At 48.2% G+C, this 22,098-nt stretch overlaps 1 protein-coding gene and 1 long non-coding RNA gene across 4 annotated transcripts; one reads left to right on the top strand and one right to left on the bottom strand.

Moving 5' to 3' along the window:
- Positions 1-1,610: 1,610 nt before the first annotated feature.
- Positions 1,611-3,479, bottom strand: LOC137215983 (uncharacterized). The gene is made up of 2 exons (XR_010939525.1): positions 3,353-3,479; positions 1,611-1,916 (listed from the first exon to the last, which is right to left on the bottom strand). It is a non-coding gene; the product is annotated as an uncharacterized lncRNA (long non-coding RNA).
- A 133-nt stretch (positions 3,480-3,612) lies between these two features.
- ERLIN2 (ER lipid raft associated 2) lies at positions 3,613-21,614 on the top strand. 3 transcript variants are annotated; one of them, XR_010939582.1, is made up of 13 exons: positions 3,613-3,753; positions 4,986-5,107; positions 6,390-6,471; positions 7,545-7,591; positions 9,319-9,380; positions 9,563-9,688; positions 13,252-13,325; positions 13,493-13,551; positions 14,083-14,174; positions 14,912-15,001; positions 16,692-16,771; positions 17,181-17,573; positions 18,138-21,614. XR_010939582.1 is itself a non-coding variant. In XM_067721865.1 (12 exons), exons 2-12 carry the CDS (start codon positions 5,001-5,003, stop codon positions 17,379-17,381), a joined length of 1,020 nt encoding a protein of 339 aa, XP_067577966.1. In that variant the 5' UTR covers positions 3,613-3,753; positions 4,986-5,000; the 3' UTR covers positions 17,382-21,614. The 3 variants fall into 3 exon arrangements, 2 of the variants coding, with proteins under 2 accessions (XP_067577966.1, XP_067577967.1); XM_067721865.1 differs by having other exon boundaries at positions 17,181-21,614; XM_067721866.1 differs by lacking the exons at positions 3,613-3,753; positions 4,986-5,107 and having other exon boundaries at positions 6,387-6,471; positions 9,260-9,380; positions 17,181-21,614.
- Positions 21,615-22,098: the final 484 nt, after the last annotated feature.

Genomic DNA, 22,098 nt, shown 5'->3' with positions numbered 1-22,098 from the left:
CAAACATATAATCACAAAATGATCTCTAGGGACTTCCAACTGATTTCCAACTCAATTTTGTTTTCATGATCCCTCTTTGATCCCTTTACAGAACTCTCTTCAAGAAACATCATTAGCCCCAAGTAAATATCCTTGTGTTGTTACAAGGCACCAGTCCTAGGTTTGCCAGCTGGAAAAATTCTGAGTAACCCTCAATAATTAAGGATACAGTTCTTCACTTCTCTTCCCCCCCAAGCTCACCAAAATCTTACTGGGATCAAATGTCCTAAAAGATGACCTCTATTCTCTGTGTAGGGCATTAAGTAAAGAAGAAAAATCAAAATCAAACAAAAACTTTTTCCACCATCTTCCACTCTTGTGATACAAATGAACTGAAGCCAAAGATTTTAAGAGTTGCCTGACTCCTTTGGGGCTAACATGGTTGTTGATGAAAAGGGCTCTAAATGTGAAAGAAGGGGTCTCTTTCAGCATTGGAGTGACACCCTCACCAACAATTAGTTTGTTGGAGGACTAAACAGCAATCCAGAGATTGGGAGATGCGGATGGCTGTGGCGGGAATATTTTTTTTAAATCCTGTTTCAACTTCCAACTGCAAAATGAACCAGCCCAATTTAAAGTTTCACAACTTCTGACCACTGATCTACATTCCTGAAAGGTTACATATGAAATAAATGTGGTAAGTGTGTGTGTGTATGTGTTTTAAGTTGCATCATCATTCTCTAATTCATTTACTATAATGAAGAAAGAGACTTGGGGTCATTTGAATTCTGCCTTAGCAACTTACAAGCTTTGTGATCTTGGACAATCCCTTAACTTCTGTAAGCTTCAATTTCCTCCCTAAAATGGAGCTGAACTCAAAGAGCTGAGCTGAAAATTCTACAAAATGAGAAAGGCACAGGGCCTGGTACATGGAAAACATTCAGTAACGCTTTATGAAATCTGTATTGTAAATATCCATGGGGGTGTCGTTTTGGAGTCTCACATCTCTTCCTCTGATAAGCCTTCATCTGGTTACGACTCAAAACCATGCAACTTACAGCTCATCGTTCTCTCACCTTCCGTCACATTAATAACTGGAATCCACAAAAGGGCAAGAACACATTAATGGAATTCCCTATTTAAAACAGCAACAGCTAAAGCTTATTGAACACTTAAAATGTGCCAAAGATTGGGCTTCCCTGGTGGCGCAGTGGTTGAGAGTCCACCTGCCAATGTAGGGGATGCGATTTCGTGCCCTGGTCCCGGAGGATCCCACATGCCGCGGAGCGGCTGGGCCCGTGGGCCATGGCCACTGAGCCTGCGCGTCTGGAGCCTGTGCTCCGCAACAGGAGAGGCCACAACGGTGAGAGGCCTGCGTACCGCAAAATAAAAAAAAATGTGCCAAACATTGTTGTACATCATTTTCTTGGTTTGTCATTTAATCCTCACAACAGTCCTATAAAGTTCATACCATGATCCCCATTTTACAGATGAAGAAACTGAGGCACAGATAAAGTCTTTTTCCCAAGGTCACACAGCTAATAAGAGGCTGGGGGGCCCAGGTGATGGCCCAGGATTTAAATCCATGCAATCTGACCATGGGGTATCTGCACTTAACCACTACTCTCTACTGCAAGCTTTTTATAAATTTATTTATTTTATTTGTTTTATTTTTGGCTGTGTTGGGTCTTCGTTGCTGCGCGCGGGCTTTCTCTAGTTACGGTGAGCGAGGGCTACTCTTCGTTGCGGTGCACGGGCTTCTCATCGCCGTGGCTTCTCTTGCTGCAGAGCACGGGCTCTATGTGCACAGGCTTCAGTAGTTGTGGCGCACGGGCTTAGCTGCTCCGCGGCATGTGGGATCTTCCCAGACCAGGGCTCGAACCCGTGTCCCCTGAATTGGCAGGTGGATTCCTAACCACTTCGCCACCAGGGAAGCCCTGCAAGTTTTTTTTAAAATGGATTTTTAAACACATTTGTTTGACTTTTGTTAAACAAATCATCACAGACTTACCTCCGGGGTAATTTTGGATATTGAGTCATGACAATCACGGGTCTCTTAAGGAAAGAGTTTTCAGAAATGTTAGATTATCATTTAGTTATGGCTCTAGGCAGGGCCATAACTAAACAACAGACACCTGGTAAAAAGCCTCCTGAGAACGAAATCCCACCACTTCCGTTCATAGTTTATTTCAAAGTTTAATAGTCAGGAAATTCTTAAATGACAACTAATTTAATTCCTTTATCTGCACGCTAAGCCCCATTCCTTGGGCTGATAAACCCCAATATTTCCATTTCTCTTATTCATTCACTCAACTATTGAGTAAACATTTACTAAGTGTGAACTATTAAAGAAACCTTTATTAAGTGTGTCGGGCCCAGTTCTATCACTGAACATGCGGAGAAAAAGCTCTCAGGTTCTGATAGGATCAATCAGGAAATGGGTCAAGTTTGTGCGCACAATGCGTGTGTTGGGGGAGGGGGAGATTTGCAGTGACAGGGTGGGGAGAAGAGAAACCCTCTTTTATGGAGGTGGGCACAGAGCTCCCCGGCAGCGCCCACTTGTGGGCTTAACATATAATGAACTATCTCAACACAAACTCACCCAGAGCAAACCCCCAGGAGATGGGGAGGGGGTTGGAAATGGGCCAGTTCCATGCCTGGAAAACCTACACTTTCCTTTTCCAGTGTCCTCAGTCTGTCCAGCACCACCAGCTTGCCATCTTCCCCGTGTAAACGCTTTCCAAGTACCGAAGGCTGTAATTAAGTGGACTCTCTTCTGCGAACACAGTAACTTCAGTGGCTGAATTAGAAATGCCCTAGTGTGATGCTGCGGACCAGTGAAGGCTGCGGACTGGGAGACACAAGGTCTGGATGCTGGTTCTCGGCCACCGTGCTGCGGTCTGTTTTTACTGGGCACTTAAGGGCCCGGGATGCTGAGGAAGACGCAGTCCCCACCCTCAGGGAACTTACAGTCTAGCGGGGAGACACTGACAAGCACGAGCCCCTGTGCGGAGTGGCATCAGTTACGAGGCAGTTAAACTCCTGACGTTAAGGAAGAGCAAAGCAGGCTTTCATCCACTGCTACCCTCGCACCTCACTGAACCTAGATTTCGTTCACTAAAATTGAGATAATTCCTTCTTAATCTACTTTACGGTGCTGTAGGGACCTCAAAGGCCAAAGCTCGTAGAAAAGCATAAAGGGCAATTCAAAGTAGAAACTGTTGATTAGTTACGTAATGGTGCTAATCTGCACATTTAAAGGATGTTTCATTCAGCGGTGCTACAGGAAAGCGGAACAGAGGGCTAGAAGGCTTGCAAGTCGCTGGTACCTGCCCCGAAAAAAAGCAAAACAAAACAAAACAACAGGCTTGACCTAACGTGGAGGGGAATCCGGAGCAAACTCCAAAGTCAAATCCTCGGACAGTGACACGTCAGTCTGAGCACCCGCCGCCACTCGCCTCGTCCCCGGGGTCACTCTCCAGGCGCCCGCACCACCCCCATCCCGGAAATCCCAGACCGCGGTCCTGACCGCCCGGACCGCGTCGCGGGCGCCTCCTGGCGGCCACCCGCGGCCACCCCCACCCCCCCCCCCCGGCTCGGGGCGCGGGAGAGGCACTGGCGAACTAGGGAGAGAAGGGGCGTGGTCTTCTCGCGTGAACTAATGGCGTCATCGAAGCGACGGGCCCGGAAGGAAGTAGCGTGCGGAGAGGTGTGGCGGTTTCTGCGGTTGCACAGGGGTTCGGACGAGTACGGAGCGCCTGGAGGGACAGCCTGGTACGCGGCCCCCCCCCCCCTTAGCGCGCGCGTTTGGGCCTCGGTGAGGCTCCCGGCAGGAGCTGATCGACGGTTCCCCCCGGCCCCCAGCACAGCATCCTTTCTCCCTCGGGAGCGGGAAAGCAACCCCTTTCTGTCCCGTCCCTTCCCCGCGAGCCTCTAGGCGGGACGGAGCGGAGGCTCTTGGAGCCTCCAGCCCCGAACCAGGGCTCCTGGGACTCGCGACCCTCTCTCAGAAGAGGGCAGGGAAGGAGCGCGAGGTGGGGCGGGGGTGACTTCTGGGAGGAAACGGTTTTTGCACATAGGACGCAGTTGCAGATCGGTAGCTGGAGGCCGCACGGTGAAATAAGCGCCTCGCAGACGTCTGCGCCCAAGTTAAGTTAGACCCGGGAGACAGAAATCCACGCGCTGGACGCGTGGGCCCAGGCGCGCCCGATTGGGAACCTCGCTGACAGTTACCGTAGTTTTTCCAGATCATTCAGTGTTCAGGAAATGAGTCTCTGGATGCCAACTCCTTCGCGTCCTGGTGCCCGAATACAGTTGAACCCAGGAGCCCCAGAGTCTACCCAGCCTGGGGAACCCCCTTTCCCCTCTAACCATGGGCTTGGGGAACCTGTCAGTTGCAAAGTGCTAGTCAAGCATATGGGAGGGAGTGTGGCTTCAGTGCTGCTTAGATACCTATATTGTTTAGGGCCAAAGGAATAACGGGGAAGGTGGATGAAAGGCCAGAGAATCCCGCCATGGAACTCGGCTCGCATGCTGTCTGTGTCGCTCCAGCCTCTGAAAGGAGTAAATAATGGTTTCCTTTGAAGTGGCAGGCAATTAAGGACTGGGAGGCTCTGACCAGAATTACACAGCCACAACTGCCTGTCATCTGACATCCTCTGTAATTTGGGCCAACGTACTGCAGCTGCCTCGCTTCCCTTTTACGAATATGAGTGGCTCCGGTGACAGGCCGTTCGTGTTCACAGGAAGGGAAGGCTGTGTCCTGAACGCTGCCCAATTGGCACTGGTTCTCCCTTGGGCCACGGCTGTATCTGGAGCCAGTTAAGGAATGGTGGTGCCAAGTGAGAGCAAGGAGGAAGAGAGTTGTAGATCTAGCCTTGTGTTCATACTACTACAGGCTGGACGTGAGCCACTTTCTGGAGCTCGGCTTGGGGAGGTGCTCTCGCTGTCAGAGCTTTTCTCCCGCAAGTCAGAGCGCATACGTCTTGCTGTATCTTTTCCCCCAGGGTGAACGCTCACTGATGGCTCAGTTGGGAGCAGTTTTGGCTGTGGCTGCCAGTTTCTTGTGTGCATCTCTCTTCTCAGCTGTGCACAAGATAGAAGAGGGACATATTGGGGTGTATTACAGGTAAGGCAGTGACACGGCGTAGCTTGCAACTTCCTGTTCAACGACTGGCTTTCCTAGTCAATGTTTAACAGATTCTGCTGACCAACTATGTTTACATTTTGTTGAATAGGGGAGTCTTTTAGATTGAGCTTTCGTGTCAGTGACCGTGGGGAGGGGAATACACACACGTAAATACATATATAAATGTAAATATAAAACCTAGTAGTCTGATGCCATGGATGATAATCGATAAACGTGTAGAGAGATTTAGAGAGAAAACCTAAAGGCAATCATGCTCCTTGAAGATCATCTCTGAAACACTGTTTTCTCCTACTTGCCTCTGGGCGTCTCGGTGCCACAAGCTTGCCTCTGACGAGTACCGGTTCTTGATGGCAACCTGAGGAGATGTCATGTGGACCTACTCTTTAAAATTAACATTTCAGGAAGAATGGAAGAGCCTGCAGGTTGACTTGTATCCATCAAGGCAAGCTCTAGGATAGTGGTTCTTACAATAACCCATTATGTCACTTTATTTTTATTGTTCTTTTTAAAAAAAATGTATCTGTGACTTAATATAAAGCAAAAAAGCATTTAATATAAATCTTGGGTTGCTTTCCTTTGAGTCACCTCCATAACCAAGTTATGTGCTGTAAGTCTTTATGAGCCCCTTCTTATATGTACCCCGTAATGCTTTTTCTCTGGATGCCAGTAGCGAGTTCTAGAAGTCTGACTGGGTTCCCCTCTCCCTTTAATTATTTCTTCCCACCATCTGTTTCTATGTCCCCCAAAATGGCTTTTAATTTTATTACCATTTACATATAACTTGATTAGAAAAGTAACTGTACTGCCAAAAAAATATTTAGATGGTTTATCAAGTGTACTTAAAATTATCCTTTTGGTTCTTTGTGTCACTGGACTCCAACACTAGTACCATTAATTGGTCACTATATTCCCGGATTTAACTGCCCTTGTGGATCGCCACAAGCCCGACAGATACAACAAAACAGCTCTCCTCTCTTATCTCAAGTATAGCCAAGGATTCTGCTGTCTTTATTCCACTTTGTCTGTGTGCCCGTTTTTCTCACTGCAAAAGCATGAATAGCGGTTGTAGGTTTTAGCATCAGGCTTCCTAGAATATTAGGGTCAAGCTGAGAGGAAGACAGGGATCTGTGGGCATGGCTCTGGCACATGTCACTCTATATTAAATGTTTATGGGGCTGCAGAGAAAGTGGGCCCAAACAGTATTGATGTAACAGACACCCCTTTGCTAAACCAAGCCTGCCTCTCTCTCCCTCCTCTGCAGAGGCGGTGCCCTGCTGACTTCCACCAGCGGCCCTGGCTTCCATCTCATGCTCCCATTCATCACATCCTATAAGTCTGTGCAGGTATACTCGGCTTGTGGGGCAGGGTTGGACGACTGCAGACTTGGGTGGTGATTAGTGCGTGATTTGGAATGACTTAACCATTGGATGAGTGGATGAGTATAATGCCTTTTCAAGGAATCACTTAAGAATAAGTCCTATATATAATATAAAGTATGAGGCTCCATGAGCCACTTACTTCTGGAGTTTTACTTGATTGTTGAAATAGCTGAACGGGGTCATTGCCTTGGCCTGTCATTCCCAGCTGGGAACTATGGCTTCACTTCAAGACAAAACCAGAGAAGAATCTCTTCTGAATACGCAGAAGGAAAAATAGGATGTTTGTGCATCTGTGTGTTTTAAACCACAGGCTACCAAGATAGATGGAAATAAAACATGGTAATTTTGCTGGTTCTTTTTTGAATTTCAGAGATGTGAACATAATTGGGGGGGGTGAACTTGGAGAAGGGAAACGACATCTAAAATAGGTGTAGGATTAGTTATGACAGACCCAAAGCCAGGCTAAGTTAGTCTAGTCATCTTTGAAGTATGTCCAGCTAAGAGGAATAAGAAGATTCAGAGAATGACTTTTAAACTAACCCAGGGAAATATCCTGGGATGCCTCATCAGCATCTGCCCTGTAGGTTTCTTCTGCCATTTACTGTGCTTGATGGTTTTCGAAGTGCATTCCGTGCACAGTATCTCATTTGAGTCTCACAGTAATCCTGAGAATGGGCCGAGCAGGTTTTAGAGGCTATGAGGTTAAATAAAGAATCTGCTGTTTCAAGACTAGTAAATGGAAGAAACGGAAGTAAGCACGGGTCTTAGGACTCCTAACCAGGGTCTTTTTCACTAAACCATCATTGCTCAGCTTGTGCATGTGGTGGTTCATTTACAGGGAAGCGGGGTGGGTACCTTTGCTTGGTTTAGTCTCGCACTCTGTAAGTGAGGAGCATTCATGGGGGTATTCACATTTCACAGAGGCCAAGTTTAACCCAAATAAGTATTCAAGGCAAAGGCTGTTTGGGTTTCCCAAAAGAACTCACTTTGTTTGTCACTGCTCACCTTACAGCATCTTATGTCTCCCCTAATTCCAGACCACACTCCAGACAGATGAGGTGAAGAACGTACCTTGTGGGACAAGGTAAGGCGCCCAGAATAAAGCTGTGAAGCCCAAATAAGAGGCAAGGCCATCTGGCTGGCTACAGTAAGAGACAGTGAAAAGGGACGTACCACTCGGTGGTTTCACCAAGTTCTCTGCCCCCAAGCTCCCTATGTTCTGAGTTGAGTAGGTGGTGGAGTGCAGTAGAGAAAACCACAGAAGGGAGACAAGTTTGGAAGGGCCTCGAATGCCATGATAAAGGCTTTTAGCACACAAATAACTTGCTAGAGGAAGATAACTTCAGCAGAACTGGCTATGGAGAATGTTGGAAAGGTGGTAGGGGGAGAACTCAGGGGCCGGAAATTCAAAGAGAAAACCAATATGGTGGTCCGGTTGAAAAGTCAGGAAGGTCTGAACAGTGACAGAGTAACAAAGTAAACCACACCATAAGGAAACACTCGGACAAACACAGAATCAGAACATCCCACAGAATGACTGGCCCTATTTCATCACAAAGTCATTGTATTTGGAGGGGCCTTGGGTCAAAAAGGAGACGTAAAGATATAAGCAAATGTAATGGTGAACCTTGCTTAAAACTTGGTTCCAAAATAACAGCTATTAAAGACGTTACAGAAACTGCGTTAGTCATTTTGGGCTGCCGTAACAGAATGCCGCAGACTGGGTGGCTTAAACAACAGCCACTTATTTTCTCACGGTTCTAGAAGCTCAAAGTCCAAGGTCAAGGTGGCAGCAAGGTTGGTTCCTGGCCTGCAAGTGGCTGCTTTGCTGTGTCCTCACGTGGCCTTTCCTCTATGCACGTGTGGAGAGAGAGAAAGATCTCTGGTGTCTTTTTCTTCTTTCCTTTACCAGTCCAGTCAGATCAGGGCCCCACCATTATAACCTCATTTAACCTTAATTACCCGTGTAAAGGCCTGCTTCCAAATACAGTCGCATTGGGGATTAGAGTTTCAGCATATGGATTTTGGAGAGCACACAATTCAGTCCATGACAGGAACTTCTGGGGAAATCTGGAGAAAGACTGGGTATTAGATGGTAAGGAATTATTGCTAATTTCCTTAGGTTTGGGAATGGTATTGTGACTCTGTAGGAGACTGTCATTATTCTTAGGAGATTGATGCTTGACAGGTGTTAAGGGCTAAGGTATCCTGGCCGCAGCTTGCTTTGAAATGTTCAGCAAAAAAAAAAAAAAGTAGATCAATCGATAGGTAAAATGTTAACAATTGTTAAATTTAGGTGTTGATATATGAGTGTTAGTTGTACTATTCTTTCAGCTTTTCTGTATGTTTGAAATTGTTTTCTAATGAATGTCGGGGCGGGGAGGGCTGAACTAAAGTGATGGTGAAAACAAAGTGAGAAACAGTGACCATAAAACCCCACATTTTTAAGTTCTGAGAACTCCGTTACCTTCTTCAGTCTCTTCCTTTCGATTGATTGCTTTAATCAAAAGGCACTGCAGATTAAAAGGAGATGAACTACTCTTGTCTTACCGCCAAAGTTTCGTTTTTTTCTTCGCGGAGGTATTTTTAGGAGGTGTGATTTCTCACGAGATTGCGTTCTCACTAGCAGCTCGGAAGGACTCCTGCCTGGAGAGCCTCCTGCCTCTGACCTCTCACCGCCCCCCCACCCCACCCCACCCCCGTAAACTCTCCTCTTTTCCTGTCAAGTCACACACCTCCCGCCACCCCCTAGGAGAGGCACCATATTCCAGAGCTTAACCTTGACTGCTGTGTCCGTCCCTCTTCCGACAGCGGTGGCGTGATGATCTACTTCGACAGAATCGAGGTGGTGAACTTCCTGGTCCCACACGCAGGTGTGTGCTTGCCGTGCCCCTCCCCCAGCCCAGCCCCTCCCCTGCAGCCCACTCCCCCCGCCCCACCACCGGCCCCACGCCTGCCCTGTGTTTGCAGCAGCGCCCTGGGAAGGGACAGCCGCTGTGTCCGGGGATGTGGTGAGTCCCGCCCGTCCTCATCCTGAATCTCTCCTTCCTCCCAGTGTATGATATAGTGAAGAACTACACTGCCGACTACGACAAGGCGCTCATCTTCAACAAGATCCACCACGAGCTGAACCAGTTCTGCAGTGTCCACACGCTTCAGGAGGTCTACATCGAGCTCTTCGGTAAGAAAGCCTCTTGGGATGATCACCTGCTCAAGCAGCCCTGCTTCCCCGCTGCCTACTTCTGAGCTGCCCACAGGGCGGGATGGGTACCAAAGGCCCGGAAGTGTTGAAGATCCAGTGCCCGGGAAGCGGGCGGTCACACAGGGCACTCCTGGGAAATGCTGATGCCGGTGGAAGAAGCTCGTGAGAGTGGTTGAGCGTCGGGCACAGGAGTAATAGTGGATGCGAGGACTCGCTCCTGCGCTGAATCAGAGGCCTGGGATGGAAGTGTGTTCCCACTGTCCCTAAGCATCGTTTTGTAATGAAGAGGGGTCAGTTCTAGTAGAACCTTAGAGATTACCCAGCATCCTCCTTTCAAGATAAGGGTACTAAGGCCCAAAGGGAGAAAGTGCCAGAGCTGGCTAGTAGCAGAGCTGAAGCTCAGACCTCCCTCCCCTGGCTTCTGGCTTCATCCATGCCACCCTGGATGAACGGCACCAGGACCAAGTGATGAGAACAGCAAGGGTCACGTTTAATTCTAGAACTGGGACAAGGACCATAGCTACTTACAGTTCCTAGAACCTCTGTGAGTTTTGGTTGTTGTTTTTACCCTATACCTGTAGAGAGGAATAGGGAAACGCTTAGAACAGAAAGGACCCACGTGGGACTTCCCTGGTGGCGCAGTGGTTAAGAATCCGCCTGCCAATGCAGGGGACACGGGTTTGAGCCCTGGGCCGGGAAAATCCCATATGCCGCGGAGCAACTAAGCCCGTGCTCCACAACTACTGAGCCTGCGCTCTAGAGCCCGCGAGCCACAACTCCTGAGCCCACGTGCCACAGCTACTGGGCGCACACATCGCAACTACTGAAGCCCGCGCGCCCAGAGCCCGTCCTCTGCAACAAGAGAAGCCACTGCAATGAGAAGCCCGCGCACCACGACAAAGAGTAGCCCCCGGGCTTCCCTGGTGGTGCAGTGGTTGAGAGTCCACCTGCTAATGCAGGGGACACGGGTTTGTGCCCCGGTCCGGGAAGATCCCACATGCCGCGGAGTGGCTGGGCCCGTGAGCCATGGCTGCTGAGCCTGCGCGTCCGGAGCCTGTGCTCCGCAACGGGAGAGACCACAACAGTGAGAGGCCCGTGTATTGCAAAAAAAAAAAAAAAAAAAAACGAGTAGCCCCCGCTCACCGCAACTAGAGAAAGCCCGCGCGCAGCAACGAAGACCCAACACAGCCAAAAATAAAATAAATAAATGTATTAAAAAATAAAAGCAAATGAACTTTGCAGTCAGTGGCAACAGCTATTCTTGACATCAGGACTGGACAGTGATTTTTCCCAGGAATCTTCATTAAAAGGACCCTGAGTGAGAACATTCTGTAGAGTAGACAGAGGCGGAATCGTTGGCGACACCAGTCGTCTTAATTAAGCAAACAGCCTTTTGCACTGTGTTTCAGATTTGGGAAATCATCAGAAGCACTTCTGACTTTTCTGCAGAAGAAAATGAATCTAAATTCACTTTATAGGCTTTGGATTCTCTTGTGGGGTTTGGATTCAGTGTGCTGTTAAGAACAGTTCAGTAAATCTGCTGTTGATTTTTTTTTAACCTCAAACTGATATAATTTCATAAAATATCTTAGTTTTCTCTCTAGCCATTGTTTTAGAACTTGTGCCATTAAATGAACGTTCCAAAGCATTTGAAACAACAAAAGACAGAAGAGCTCTAATTTCCATGTAGAGGGAATTAAAATGTGAAATTATTCTGCATTAGAGAACTCCTCACTATCTTGCAGATGAACTTGGCGTCCTAGTAAAGTAAAACTTCTTGTACAGAGGAGCTAGGGAAGTGTGTTTGCTTTGAAATATCTTTTAACATCATTCTTGCCAGCAAGCACTGTTTTGTTTAGAATCCATTCGCATCTGCAAAGGAGAAACTCAAGTCTCTAATCCTGTTCCTTGAAGTTGGAAAGTTTTTCTCTGATCCCCTCCTCTCAGGACGCATAGCCCTGACTTTCAGCTTGACTGCAGTTTTTATCACTGCTTGCTCTGATGCATCCTCTTTGCCTGTTTTATTAAAATGTTATCCAGTACTTGTTAAGAAGTTTGTCTGAAGACCCTCTTTGTGTTCACGTAATAACATAACTTAATCTGCATCTGTCAGCATAACCATCACCTATAAACAACTTAGTACTGGTGTTACTTTGGTAGTAAACCACCATGCAAAACATTTCTTCCAGATTTTCCTAGAGAATTACTAGCCCTGGGTCACAATTTTCTGCCTTGACTCAGACAGAATTTAATCTGATAAACAACTGTGTTATTAACTTATGGAGGGTATAGGGCATCTCCCTTAAAGTTTGGTCGGTCTCCTATTTAAAATAGAAAATGTGGAATGTAATGTTTATCTCTAGCCGTCAAATTGTTAGACCCATGTCAGGTGGGAGGTGCTGCCCTTATGGGCATTTCTCTCTCAGTGCTGAGAGGCTGCTGGGAACGTATCTGATATGTAGAAGTATTAAAACCCCTTGCTTAGCGATATGACAGTTGAAGAAAGTACTGTTCTCAACCCTAACAACCAAAGCATAATAATTAAACAAGTTCTTTATTTTGGGTCCTGACTAGCTTGAGCACATCACTGAACCTCTGTGGGCTTCAGTTTGAGCATCTATAACAGGAAAGGAGTTAGACTTACTGTTCCTCAAAGGCTCCTGGATCACGAATGGCCACTTAAAGCAGATGGCAGCTGACAGTAGGGAGATGGTTCCGTGAAGATGTCCCAGCCTGGTTTCGTGGGTCCTTTTCTCAGTGCTCTTCCAGGATCTTACTGAGGATCTCATGGGCGGGGGGCAGGGCAGGGAAGGCCCAGGTCAGAGCAGGCAGCCTGGGCGCCGCTGTTCTAGGGCCACAGCTAGAGGGACAGTCGGTTACAGCTCTTCCAACCCTTGTCCGTGAAGTGACTCACGTGTCATGTTTCAGACAGAGAATCAGGACCAAAGCAAACAACACATCAGACCAGTTGGGCTCGTTTCCAGAGCTGTAAATTGTCATTCTTCTCCTTGTGTTATTTGATGGAGTTCCTAATGGAATTAGTCTTCCTTGGGGCTTTCCTTGACATCAGAGTCTGTTTTTCTTTTAGAAACCTCTAAAATTACTAGATTTAATGTGCTTGGCTTTTTCAAAATACCTAACTTGGCCATTCCACCTTCCTTCTTCGTGAAAGCCAGGCGTCCACCTTCTGTTGCTGCTGTTTCTAGGGAAAGGCTGCTGCCTGACTCAAAAACTGTGCTCGAGTTGTTTGTCCTTCTAAAGCTTAGCTCCCTTCTGGGCGAGGCTGATGTCTTCTTGAGGCCCCAGGGAAAGGACACGCTCACGGCTGGCTCACGTAGAGGACCGAGTGGGCCTCCCGCTGTGAGAGCCTTGCAGGGCGTCTTTAGACATCCGGGCCCTGATGAGCACTCTGCCTTGGGAAGACCTTTTGCCTGTCGGGTGCATTCGTGAGCCGGTGTCTTGCCTTGCACTCTACCACCGTACTTCCCTCCTCCCCGCCTGAAAAGTGTAACAGCTCCCTTTTCTATCTGTCTTGATTCCAGATCAGATTGATGAAAATCTCAAACTGGCTCTGCAACAGGACCTGACCTCCATGGCCCCCGGGCTCGTCATCCAAGTAAGCACCGCCCTGGTGGGAGCCCTGCCATCGCCCCCCGACCCCCAAGGAAGGTGCATCCCCTCTTCCAGAGGCTGTCCTGTCTGTGCAGGAAGATCAAGGACCGGTGGGAGCTGGTCCCTCAGCCCCTCACCTCCCCATCAGGTGCTGTTTTTATCCCTCTCCAGGCTGTGCGGGTGACAAAGCCCAACATACCTGAAGCCATCCGCAGGAACTACGAGCTGATGTGAGTGTGCCCGGTGCCCCAGCTGTAACCACCGCTCTCCCCTGCCTCCCGTTCATCCCATCCCGGGGTTGATCGACGCCGGGCCAGGCATCCCCTCTTGAGTATTTGTTACAGCGCACCACCCTGGAAGATGGGGCAGGCATGTCAGGACGCTCACCTGGGCTCCGCAATGACAGAGCAGGGATGCTCTTCAGAGGGCCGGGGCGGGGGCGGGGGGGAGGCGTGTGGCATTTCACGGCTCGTTCCAAAGAAGAGGGGGAGCGGCGATTGCGTGGGCAGGCAGGTGCCTTTTACTGAAGTCAGTTATGCTTTATTTCCTACCAATGAGTTTTGGAGGAGAAGGCAAGCCATGTTACTGCCTGCAGCAGAGCCGCTTTCACCTGGGACGTTACAGAGCCTGCCAGGAGAGGGGAAGGAATGACAGCTTGCGTCCCCCGGGGCGGGGGCGGCTTGTCTTCTCCAGGGCGCAGTGAATCTCCGCAGAAGCTGGTCCCCAGCGGCCTCACAGCTGTGCATTTTTCTCCCCTTCAGGGAAAGCGAGAAGACGAAGCTTCTGATTGCAGCCCAGAAGCAGAAGGTGGTGGAGAAGGAAGCCGAGACAGAGCGGAAGAAGGCCCTCATTGGTCTGACTGTGCTTGTGGGGTCCCCTTTCAGAGCAGACAGGCTGGGGAGGGTGGAGAGATTCAGGAACCCTGGGGCTCGGTCCTCCGAAGCCCTGCCACACGCGGGGTCGGCCTGCATCCCCCGGAGACAGCTGAAATTGTCAGATCACAGCCAGGGATCCTGAGTTCTGAGTTTCCACACATCTCTTAAATGAAAGGAGCCCTTCCAGTTCATTCCTCATTCACAATAATAATAACACCGATTGGGCCCTTACTACGAGCCGTGGGCTTTTCTAAATGCTCGCGGGTGAATCATCTCGCTCCTCACACACCCACCCCTGCCGGGTGAGGAAGGCAGCATCCTTAACCTCCTCTCACTGAGCTGAAGCACACGGAGGCTAGATTGCTGCCCACGGTCACATGGCAGAGAAGTGATGGAAACGGGGTTCAAATCCAGGGACTCTGCCCCTGAACCCGGCTTCTTTACCACTGCACCAGACGACCAGCCACAGCCCTGGCCACGTCCTAAAGTGCAGTGGCAGGAGGAAACCTGTACCTCAACCCTTAAAACATTCCTTTGGGAGAAATATCCTGTGACTTGGGAGAGGGAGCCTGCCATGGCTGCCTCTGGGCCAGTGGCCCTTCACCCGAGCCCACCCGCTGCCCTGCATCAGGGCCTCAGATCAGGTGAAAGGTGCAATGCCGTCAAACTCTGGACGTGTCGGGGCTCTAAGCCTTTCTGAACTTCATTAATACAGAGGCAGAGAAAGTGGCTCAGGTGGCAGAAATCACCTATGGGCAGAAGGTGATGGAGAAGGAGACGGAGAAGAGAATTTCGGAAATCGAAGGTAAGCGAGAGATTCCCGCCTGCCTTTTCCTCAAACCCCGCTCTGTGGCCGGGTCGGGGGGGGGGGGGGTCATTTCCTCTGCTCTGTAATCTCTGTGCTCAGATGTTATGGTTTCTTTGGAACATCCCTTGTTCTCTATGCTCTGACTTGAGTTTTGGGGAGATTCGGTCCAGGCTGGCATTAATTTTCCACTTCAGAGAGTTTCAGTCATTCATCAGATTTTAGTTGGGTGCCACCAGGACTCTTCTGCCAGGCTTAAGAAAAAGGGAGGTCACGTGGTCCCTGCTGTCTTGGGCTCACAGTCTGGCATTGGAAGTAAACCAAGAAGCTAGGTCCAGACAGCAGCTTTCTCCCCCCTGCCTTACCCGCCCCCCTCCTCAGAAGCCCGTGAACACCATCGTTTTGGCCTCTCAGGGTCCCTGTGGATGTTAAGCTGGGTGTGAAGAAGACACCTTTCAATACCGACACCACGAGCTGGAGAGAGGTGTTGTCTTTGCCAGCTTCTCTGAATCTCACTCACCTTCAGTCCCCTGCCCCTCAGCTCTCACCTCATTCCCACCACCCACCTTCTCCTCCGTGTGGTGCCTTTATATCAAGCAAATTCTAGGCCAAAAACAAGACCTCAGGGCCCAGCTTCAGGCTGCACAGTGCTGTGTCCAGTAGTACCCACGGTGGGGCCTCTCGGGCTTTGCAGGTGCCCGTGGAGGAGCCAGTTAGGCCTTTACAGATCAGCGGCTCCTCACTGGGGAGCTCTTAGCCGAACAGCACATTTTTATTATAAACGCAGGTCACCAGGCGCTAAGGCCAGTCGAGTTGGCCGCATGCACCCCAGCCAGCCTGCAGGCTTCCACCACCCAGGGCCTTGCTGAGGCTGTGCAGTAAGAACCCACCCCCAGTCCCCGCTTGCTTCCCAGGCTTTTGCTACAGCTGTTGCTCGTGCAAGGCTGGCCTCATTCCCAAGGCCAGGGAGTAAATATCAAAAATTTTGCATCAGCTTGACCGAAAGCTGGTCTGAGCAGATTAAGGAAGCAGATTGCAAAGTAGAAGTTTAAATGTGTCTTAGTCCAAACAGGTGTTAGTCTAGACCATGGCATGTCATGCCCTTCAAGTTGTGCCAGCTTAAGCGCTGCTAATTGGAGCCTTTCTGAAATGATTGATGGAAATGAAAAGGGAGCTGAAGTTGGAGAGGGGCTGAGCTGTTTTGTTTATGGTAGTCGGTTTCAGGGCAGATCCACCTCGGGCCGTATCCAGAGCCTTCTTCGGGCTTCCCTTGGTCTTGCTGTGTACTAGGAGGGAAGAGCGCCGGGGTGGAGAGCTCGGAGACAGGAGGTTGAGGCGGGTCCCGTCCCTCTCCTCACAGGCCACAGAAGGAGTAAGCGGCTAGAAAGAGGATGTGTCTCCACGATGCTGTCAGAAAAGACACTGTCGGGCACAGCGGCAGACTTACTCAGAGTTAGCTAGGCCCCACCGCCGGGAGATGCTGTCAGAGCACTCCTTCATCTTGGTCGATTTTCACAACCACTTGTGAAACAGGAGAAAAATGCCTTTTTCCCAGTTTCATAAATGAGGAAATCAGAGCACAGAGAAGCCAGAGCAGTGTGCCCAGGGTCACGGAGGCAGTCGGGGAAAGTGGCGGGGACTAGCCTTCTGATAGCCTCTGCCCTTCACTTCACTGCGTTCTTCTCTTAAGATGCTGCGTTTCTGGCCCGGGAGAAGGCCAAGGCGGACGCCGAGTGCTACACTGCCATGAAAATAGCCGAAGCAAATAAGGTAAAGGCCCAGCGCCGCCTGGCCGCCAGAGGGCGTGTGCCCGGCTTGAGAGTAGCCGGGTGGTTGTAAGAACATGGCGCCTGCCCCAGCCCCTCGTGGTCGCGAGCGAGGACTCCTGGGCCGTGTGGGCCAGCGCCTTCCCTTTCCCTTTGCTGGACCCTGAGAGAAGTTTGATTTTGCTGGTAAACAGAGAAACTCATGAAACTCTCGCAGCTCTCATCTTGAGGACCTGAGATTACTCTCTCCCAGAGAAGGGGTTTCGCGGTTACTAACGTAACATTGAGACCAGGAAGAGGCGCAGGGGGCGTGGTTCTCACGGAGACCCTCTCCTCGCGAAAGTAAAGGGATGCCGCCCAGACTTCCCCTAATCTGGCCCCATCAGAGTCTTCCTTCCTCATTTTTCTTCCAGCTGAAGCTGACCCCTGAGTATTTGCAGCTGATGAAGTACAAGGCCATCGCTTCCAACAGCAAGATTTACTTTGGCAAAGACATCCCTGACATGTTCGTGGACTCTGCGGGCAGCCTGGGTAAGCACTTGGAGGCGCTAGCTGACAAGCCGAGCTTTGGCTTAGAAGAGGAGCCCTCGGAGGCAGACGCGGAGGAGAACTGAATGTTTCTGTCCCCAGCCGCACATGACCCTCAAAGAGATCTTTATTTTTTAATGATGAACCAGCCCTCCCTTCCACACTACCTTCTTTGACTCTCTTCCACGTACTGTGGTGAAAAAAGAAGAAACGGACTTAAACCTATTCCCCTTCCCGGGAAGCGGGGGTAGGGACTGATGAATTGGGGTTTTCTTCAGGTAAGTAGGTTACGTGGCTTCTGTTAAGATTTGGAAACCATGGGCTAGCCCTTTGAGCTCCAGGCACTGATTTTCGCCCTTTTGAAGCTGACTTAATTAGGGATGCTATTAATAAGGAGTGGGAGGAATGCAGGGTGTCGCCTCCGATCGGACTCCCCTTATTTGGGGAAAGGCAGTCCAGTGTTCTCTACCTGCCTCCAAGGTGGGAGATGCCCGTGGGTGAGGCCCAGCTACCGAGCAAATACGTGCTTGTAAGTTTGCCAGCAGAGCTGTGGAGAAACGGCTGCGGTGGATGTTGGCTTTCCCGGCGCTCCTGGCCGTGAGCCCGTGGGTTACTGCCGAGGCCCGCTCTCTGGAGCCCTGGTAAGGAAGAGCTGGTGCTATAGGTTTTGCAGGCTTTTCTACACACCACCCTCCTTGCCCCAGGGCTGAAAGCGTGGTGGCTTCCGACTACATTTCCAGGGTCAGGGTTTGGCCGCCACCACACAATTCTTTTTAAAACTTTTCACCTATTCTGTGATTTGGTTTTTTTCTCCTCTTAACCTGTTCGTTGGTTCCACTCAGCATCAAGAAGACAGGAATGAAGAACTCAGGTGTCTTCAAAGCTGCTGAAGTGGGACCGTGCTATCTGTTAGCCACTGTGGTACCTGCTTGGCAAACTGTGCGCGTTCCTTGAGGTCAAGTGTCTTTTCATTGCTGTGGGGATCCTACGGTTGAAGACCTCCTCTGGGGGAGGAAGAAGGGCTCGTCCCAAAGATTCCCCAATCTCAGTGCCTGTGACTTGTGCTGGGGTCTGTCTGATGTAGTGATAAGGGGGAGCCCGTTCGCTAAGCGGCCGGTGTCTTTAAATCCAGGGCTCCAGGGGTCACACCGAGTGTTAAATCTCCAGAGACAGCTGTGTGGGTACGAGTTCATGCCCTAGTCCCTGGGTCAGGACTGCATCAGAATCCACTCAAATGTTTTTTCATTACTAATTGGGAGATTTGGGTGGGGGGAACACAAACATGAAAAAAAGGTTTTCTTGTGTCCAGAAGTTGGAGTTGGGGGCAGGAGTGTGTACCAGGTCGCTAAGTGGAGGGCAGCTGTCTGGAGTGAACTTGCAAGCCTGTTGCTATCGTCCACGACAAGCCCTGGCTGAGGATTTGTTATTAGCTGCCCCCCTCCAAGAAGAACTCCCACTGTACCCTTCTTTTCTCGGTGAAACTACAAATGATACTTTCTGGCACAGATTTCCATCTCATTTTTGATCCCACACCCAGACTTCTGATTAATCGAATGGCCCCAAAAGTCGGGCTACCTTGCTTCTAAGTAGCACCAGGCTCTTCGGGAGTTGGGGGAGCGTTCAGCCGGCCTAGGAATACACAAAGGGTTAATCCCTCTTAATTTAAATGTTGCCCTTCTCTGTTCTAATTTGTGGGACTTAGAATTCTCAAACCACCATTCCTGGTCACACTTTGTGCAGGCAGCCAAATGTTCCTGGGAGTGATGGATTTTAATGTGCTCAGAAGGCCTTGCAGAAGGCAGTTAGTCTAAGACCAACATAAGGTATCCATCATTAAGATACACTCACCCTCCTCCCACTTCAGTGCCATTAATCACTTGTTAGGAGTACCATGTCACATCCAGCATCCCTGATTTACATATTTGTCGGCTCCTCTGCTCTGAGACCGGCTGCCTAAGCCTCAGAAAACACTACTTCTCTCCAGTGGAATACGCAGCAAGGACATCTCAGCCTCTCTGAATAGCAAGCTTGCTCAGATTCTTAACCGGAACTTCTCTCTAATACTAGCATCCTGTGATGGCTTGTCCCTTGCACTAGATCACAAAGGAGCCTCGGTGAAGTCCTGCTACACCTGCCCCCCTTCAATGTCAATGTCACTTCTTCTTTAAGCAAAAAATATAACTGTTGTAGTACCCATTCGTTTAACTCCAATGTTGTCTGTACCTGCCTGAATAGGAAAATCATGGAAATGGGCTGTTTTCTTAGCTTGGGACAACTAACCAGTCTGTCTGTGTGACTTCGTTTCTGTAACACTTACTAGAAAACCTGATCTGAAAACATTTGAATTCTAAACATGTAAACTGTGACCGCCTGCAATTCTGTAGGCAGTAAAGTCATGGCTGCTATTGATAAATGGAACCTCTATCAAAATAAGGAACTGTTTATAAAAGTCAGTTTTTGTAGGACTTTCCAAGGAAAAATCACCTTGGTTGAATGTTTCTCACTCATTAAACTTTGCAGAAGTGATCCATATTCAGTACTGTTTTTAATCACTTTTTTTAATATCAGGACAGCATATTTGAAAGGAAGCCACAGTTTGTTAATTTTTATATGACTAAAATAAATTCGGAGGGATCTGCGATCATATTAAGTTGAGAGAGGGAAAAAAATCACTGAAAGAATTTTAGCAATATAGTCATCCCTCGGCATCTGCAGGGGACTGGTTCCAGGACACTCCCCCCGACCCCGTACCAAAATCCGTGGATGCTCAAGTCCCTTATATAAAATGGCCTAGTGTAGCTGCCCCTGTATCCGCGGGTTCCACATCCACAGATACAAAGGGCCGACTATATTGATCTGAAAAAAGTAGATGTTTTATAAATGATCTGTTGCAGTTTCTATGAGTCTCTATCTTTCAACACAGATAACTTCACCATTTATAAACAGTGAAAGTAAGAGCTTCATATTTACTGACTACCTATTTAAGTTTGATTGAGGATAAGTTGTATCCTGACTAGGGGTCACTCTGCCTCTATGGACTTAACCACTGCTTCTTTAGTTCTATTCAGTAGCGTTCTAGCCACTATTTCTGGTGTTTCCTTTTAAAAGAGGTAATAGCCAATCATTTTGTGTTTGTATTTCCATTCCTATTTCTGCTTTTGTGCAAGCTGGTGATTGAATAGTCAAAACTAATTCTACTTGCAAAGAGCCCCGAGGACTGAATGGCCCCCTTTGAAACTGAGAAATGATTGTTGTTATATTAATCACTCTACAAATGATATGCTGGATTAATTGCCTTGGGCTGATAGATGGAAGAACTGTTTTAGACAACTCTAAAGGTGTGATTTGATGTCTTAGTTTTATTTTCAGTCTTGCTAAATAAAATGAGTCTTTGTATTTTTTTTATTACAGTGAAATTTAGCAATAGCTAATATTAGATTAGGTGATATAAAGAGATAAAACATTTCTGCCTAGTGAGTTAAGTCGAGCCCCAAAAATATATTCAGATGAATATCTCTTCCCATTATCAATGTAGAAATAATAAACAGCTTATTTGTGAAAATGGCATAATTCTTGGTAGGTGCTACGGAGATTTATCGTAAAATACTCCAAACGCTGCTGCAATTCTGCTCCAAAAGAGCAGAGGTACTTTCAACTGACCCAAAATATATTTTGATATCAATTCGGTAAGAAAGTCGCAGTCTCTGTCTGGGAAATATGCCCAGCCTAGAGTTGCCGAATAAAATACAGGATGCCCAGTTAAATGTGATTTTCATATAAATAACGAGTAATTTTTAGTATAAGTATGTCCCAAATATTGCATGAGACATACTAAAAAAGTATTCGTTGTTATCATGAAATTCACATTTAACTGAGCATCCTGAACAGTTGACCCTTGAACAACACGGGTCCGCTCTTACACGGATTTTTTTCAATAAACGCATGCTACAGGACTATTCAATCTGCGGTTGGTTGCCTTCGCAGGTGCAGAACCACAGATACGAGGGCCTGCTATAAAGTTATAGGCAGATTTTCGTTGATGCCAGCCGGGGTCAGTGCCTCTAACACCTGCATTGTTCAAGGATCAACTGTATTTTTATTTGCTAAATCTGGCAACCCTAGCCCATGCTTTCTCAGGTTTTTCAATGGTGCTCCCAAACTTTCTCTGTTGGTTGGAGAGCCCAACACAAATACTATGGATTTACAATTGAATAGGTAAATTAAGAATGTAGTTTCTAGAGTTAGACTGCCAAGATTCAAATCCCTTCTCTACCACTTCTTAGATGTATGGTCTTGAATAAATTCTTTAACCTGTCTGAGCCTCAGTTTCTTCATCTATAAAATGGGTTGAGTGGATGAAATGAAAACGCATTGTGAAATGAAACGCATGTGAAGGGGTTAGCACGGTGCATAAGTGTTCAAAAATAACTTATTTTCAGTCATCTGGAAAAACAGGCTAGAAAACACAGGTAACTAAGTGGGAAATCAAACAGATGTGATAACGTGGAATAAGATTACAGGTAGGATAGCACGTAGAGGAAGAAAGGAACAACACTGCAATTCAGCAAACGCAGTATTGAGAATTCGTACTTCCAGCAATGCAGTAGACAGGTAGAAAATTAGCCAGTTTGGCCCTGTTGAAATTAATTGCCCACTTCTGGGCTCCAATTAAAATTAAAAAAGACTTGTAGAGGCTAGAAAGAAAAAATGTTAAAACCAAAAGAAAAAAAGTAGTTAAAAGCTAAATCTCATGGGTTGACCCCAGAAAAGGCAGAAGGGGAGTTCAGCAACTTCACTTTTATA

This window comes from Pseudorca crassidens, chromosome 21, assembly GCF_039906515.1.
Source record: "Pseudorca crassidens isolate mPseCra1 chromosome 21, mPseCra1.hap1, whole genome shotgun sequence".
Classification (NCBI taxonomy): domain Eukaryota; kingdom Metazoa; phylum Chordata; class Mammalia; order Artiodactyla; family Delphinidae; genus Pseudorca; species Pseudorca crassidens.
The sequence above is the reverse complement of the archived record's forward strand: the minus strand, read 5'-3'. Positions and strand labels throughout refer to the sequence as shown.

What these genes read in the sequence shown, in the direction of transcription:
- ERLIN2 (XM_067721865.1), top strand. Translation starts at nt 5,001, where the DNA reads ATGGCTCAGTTGGGAGCAGTTTTGGCTGTGGCTGCCAGTTTCTTGTGT. An exon ending in CGCAGGAACTACGAGCTGAT is followed by an intron (nt 13,552 to 14,082) that starts GTGAGTGTGCCC and finishes TCTCCCCTTCAG; the next exon opens with GGAAAGCGAGAAGACGAAGC. An exon ending in AAATAGCCGAAGCAAATAAG is followed by an intron (nt 16,772 to 17,180) that starts GTAAAGGCCCAG and finishes TTTTTCTTCCAG; the next exon opens with CTGAAGCTGACCCCTGAGTA.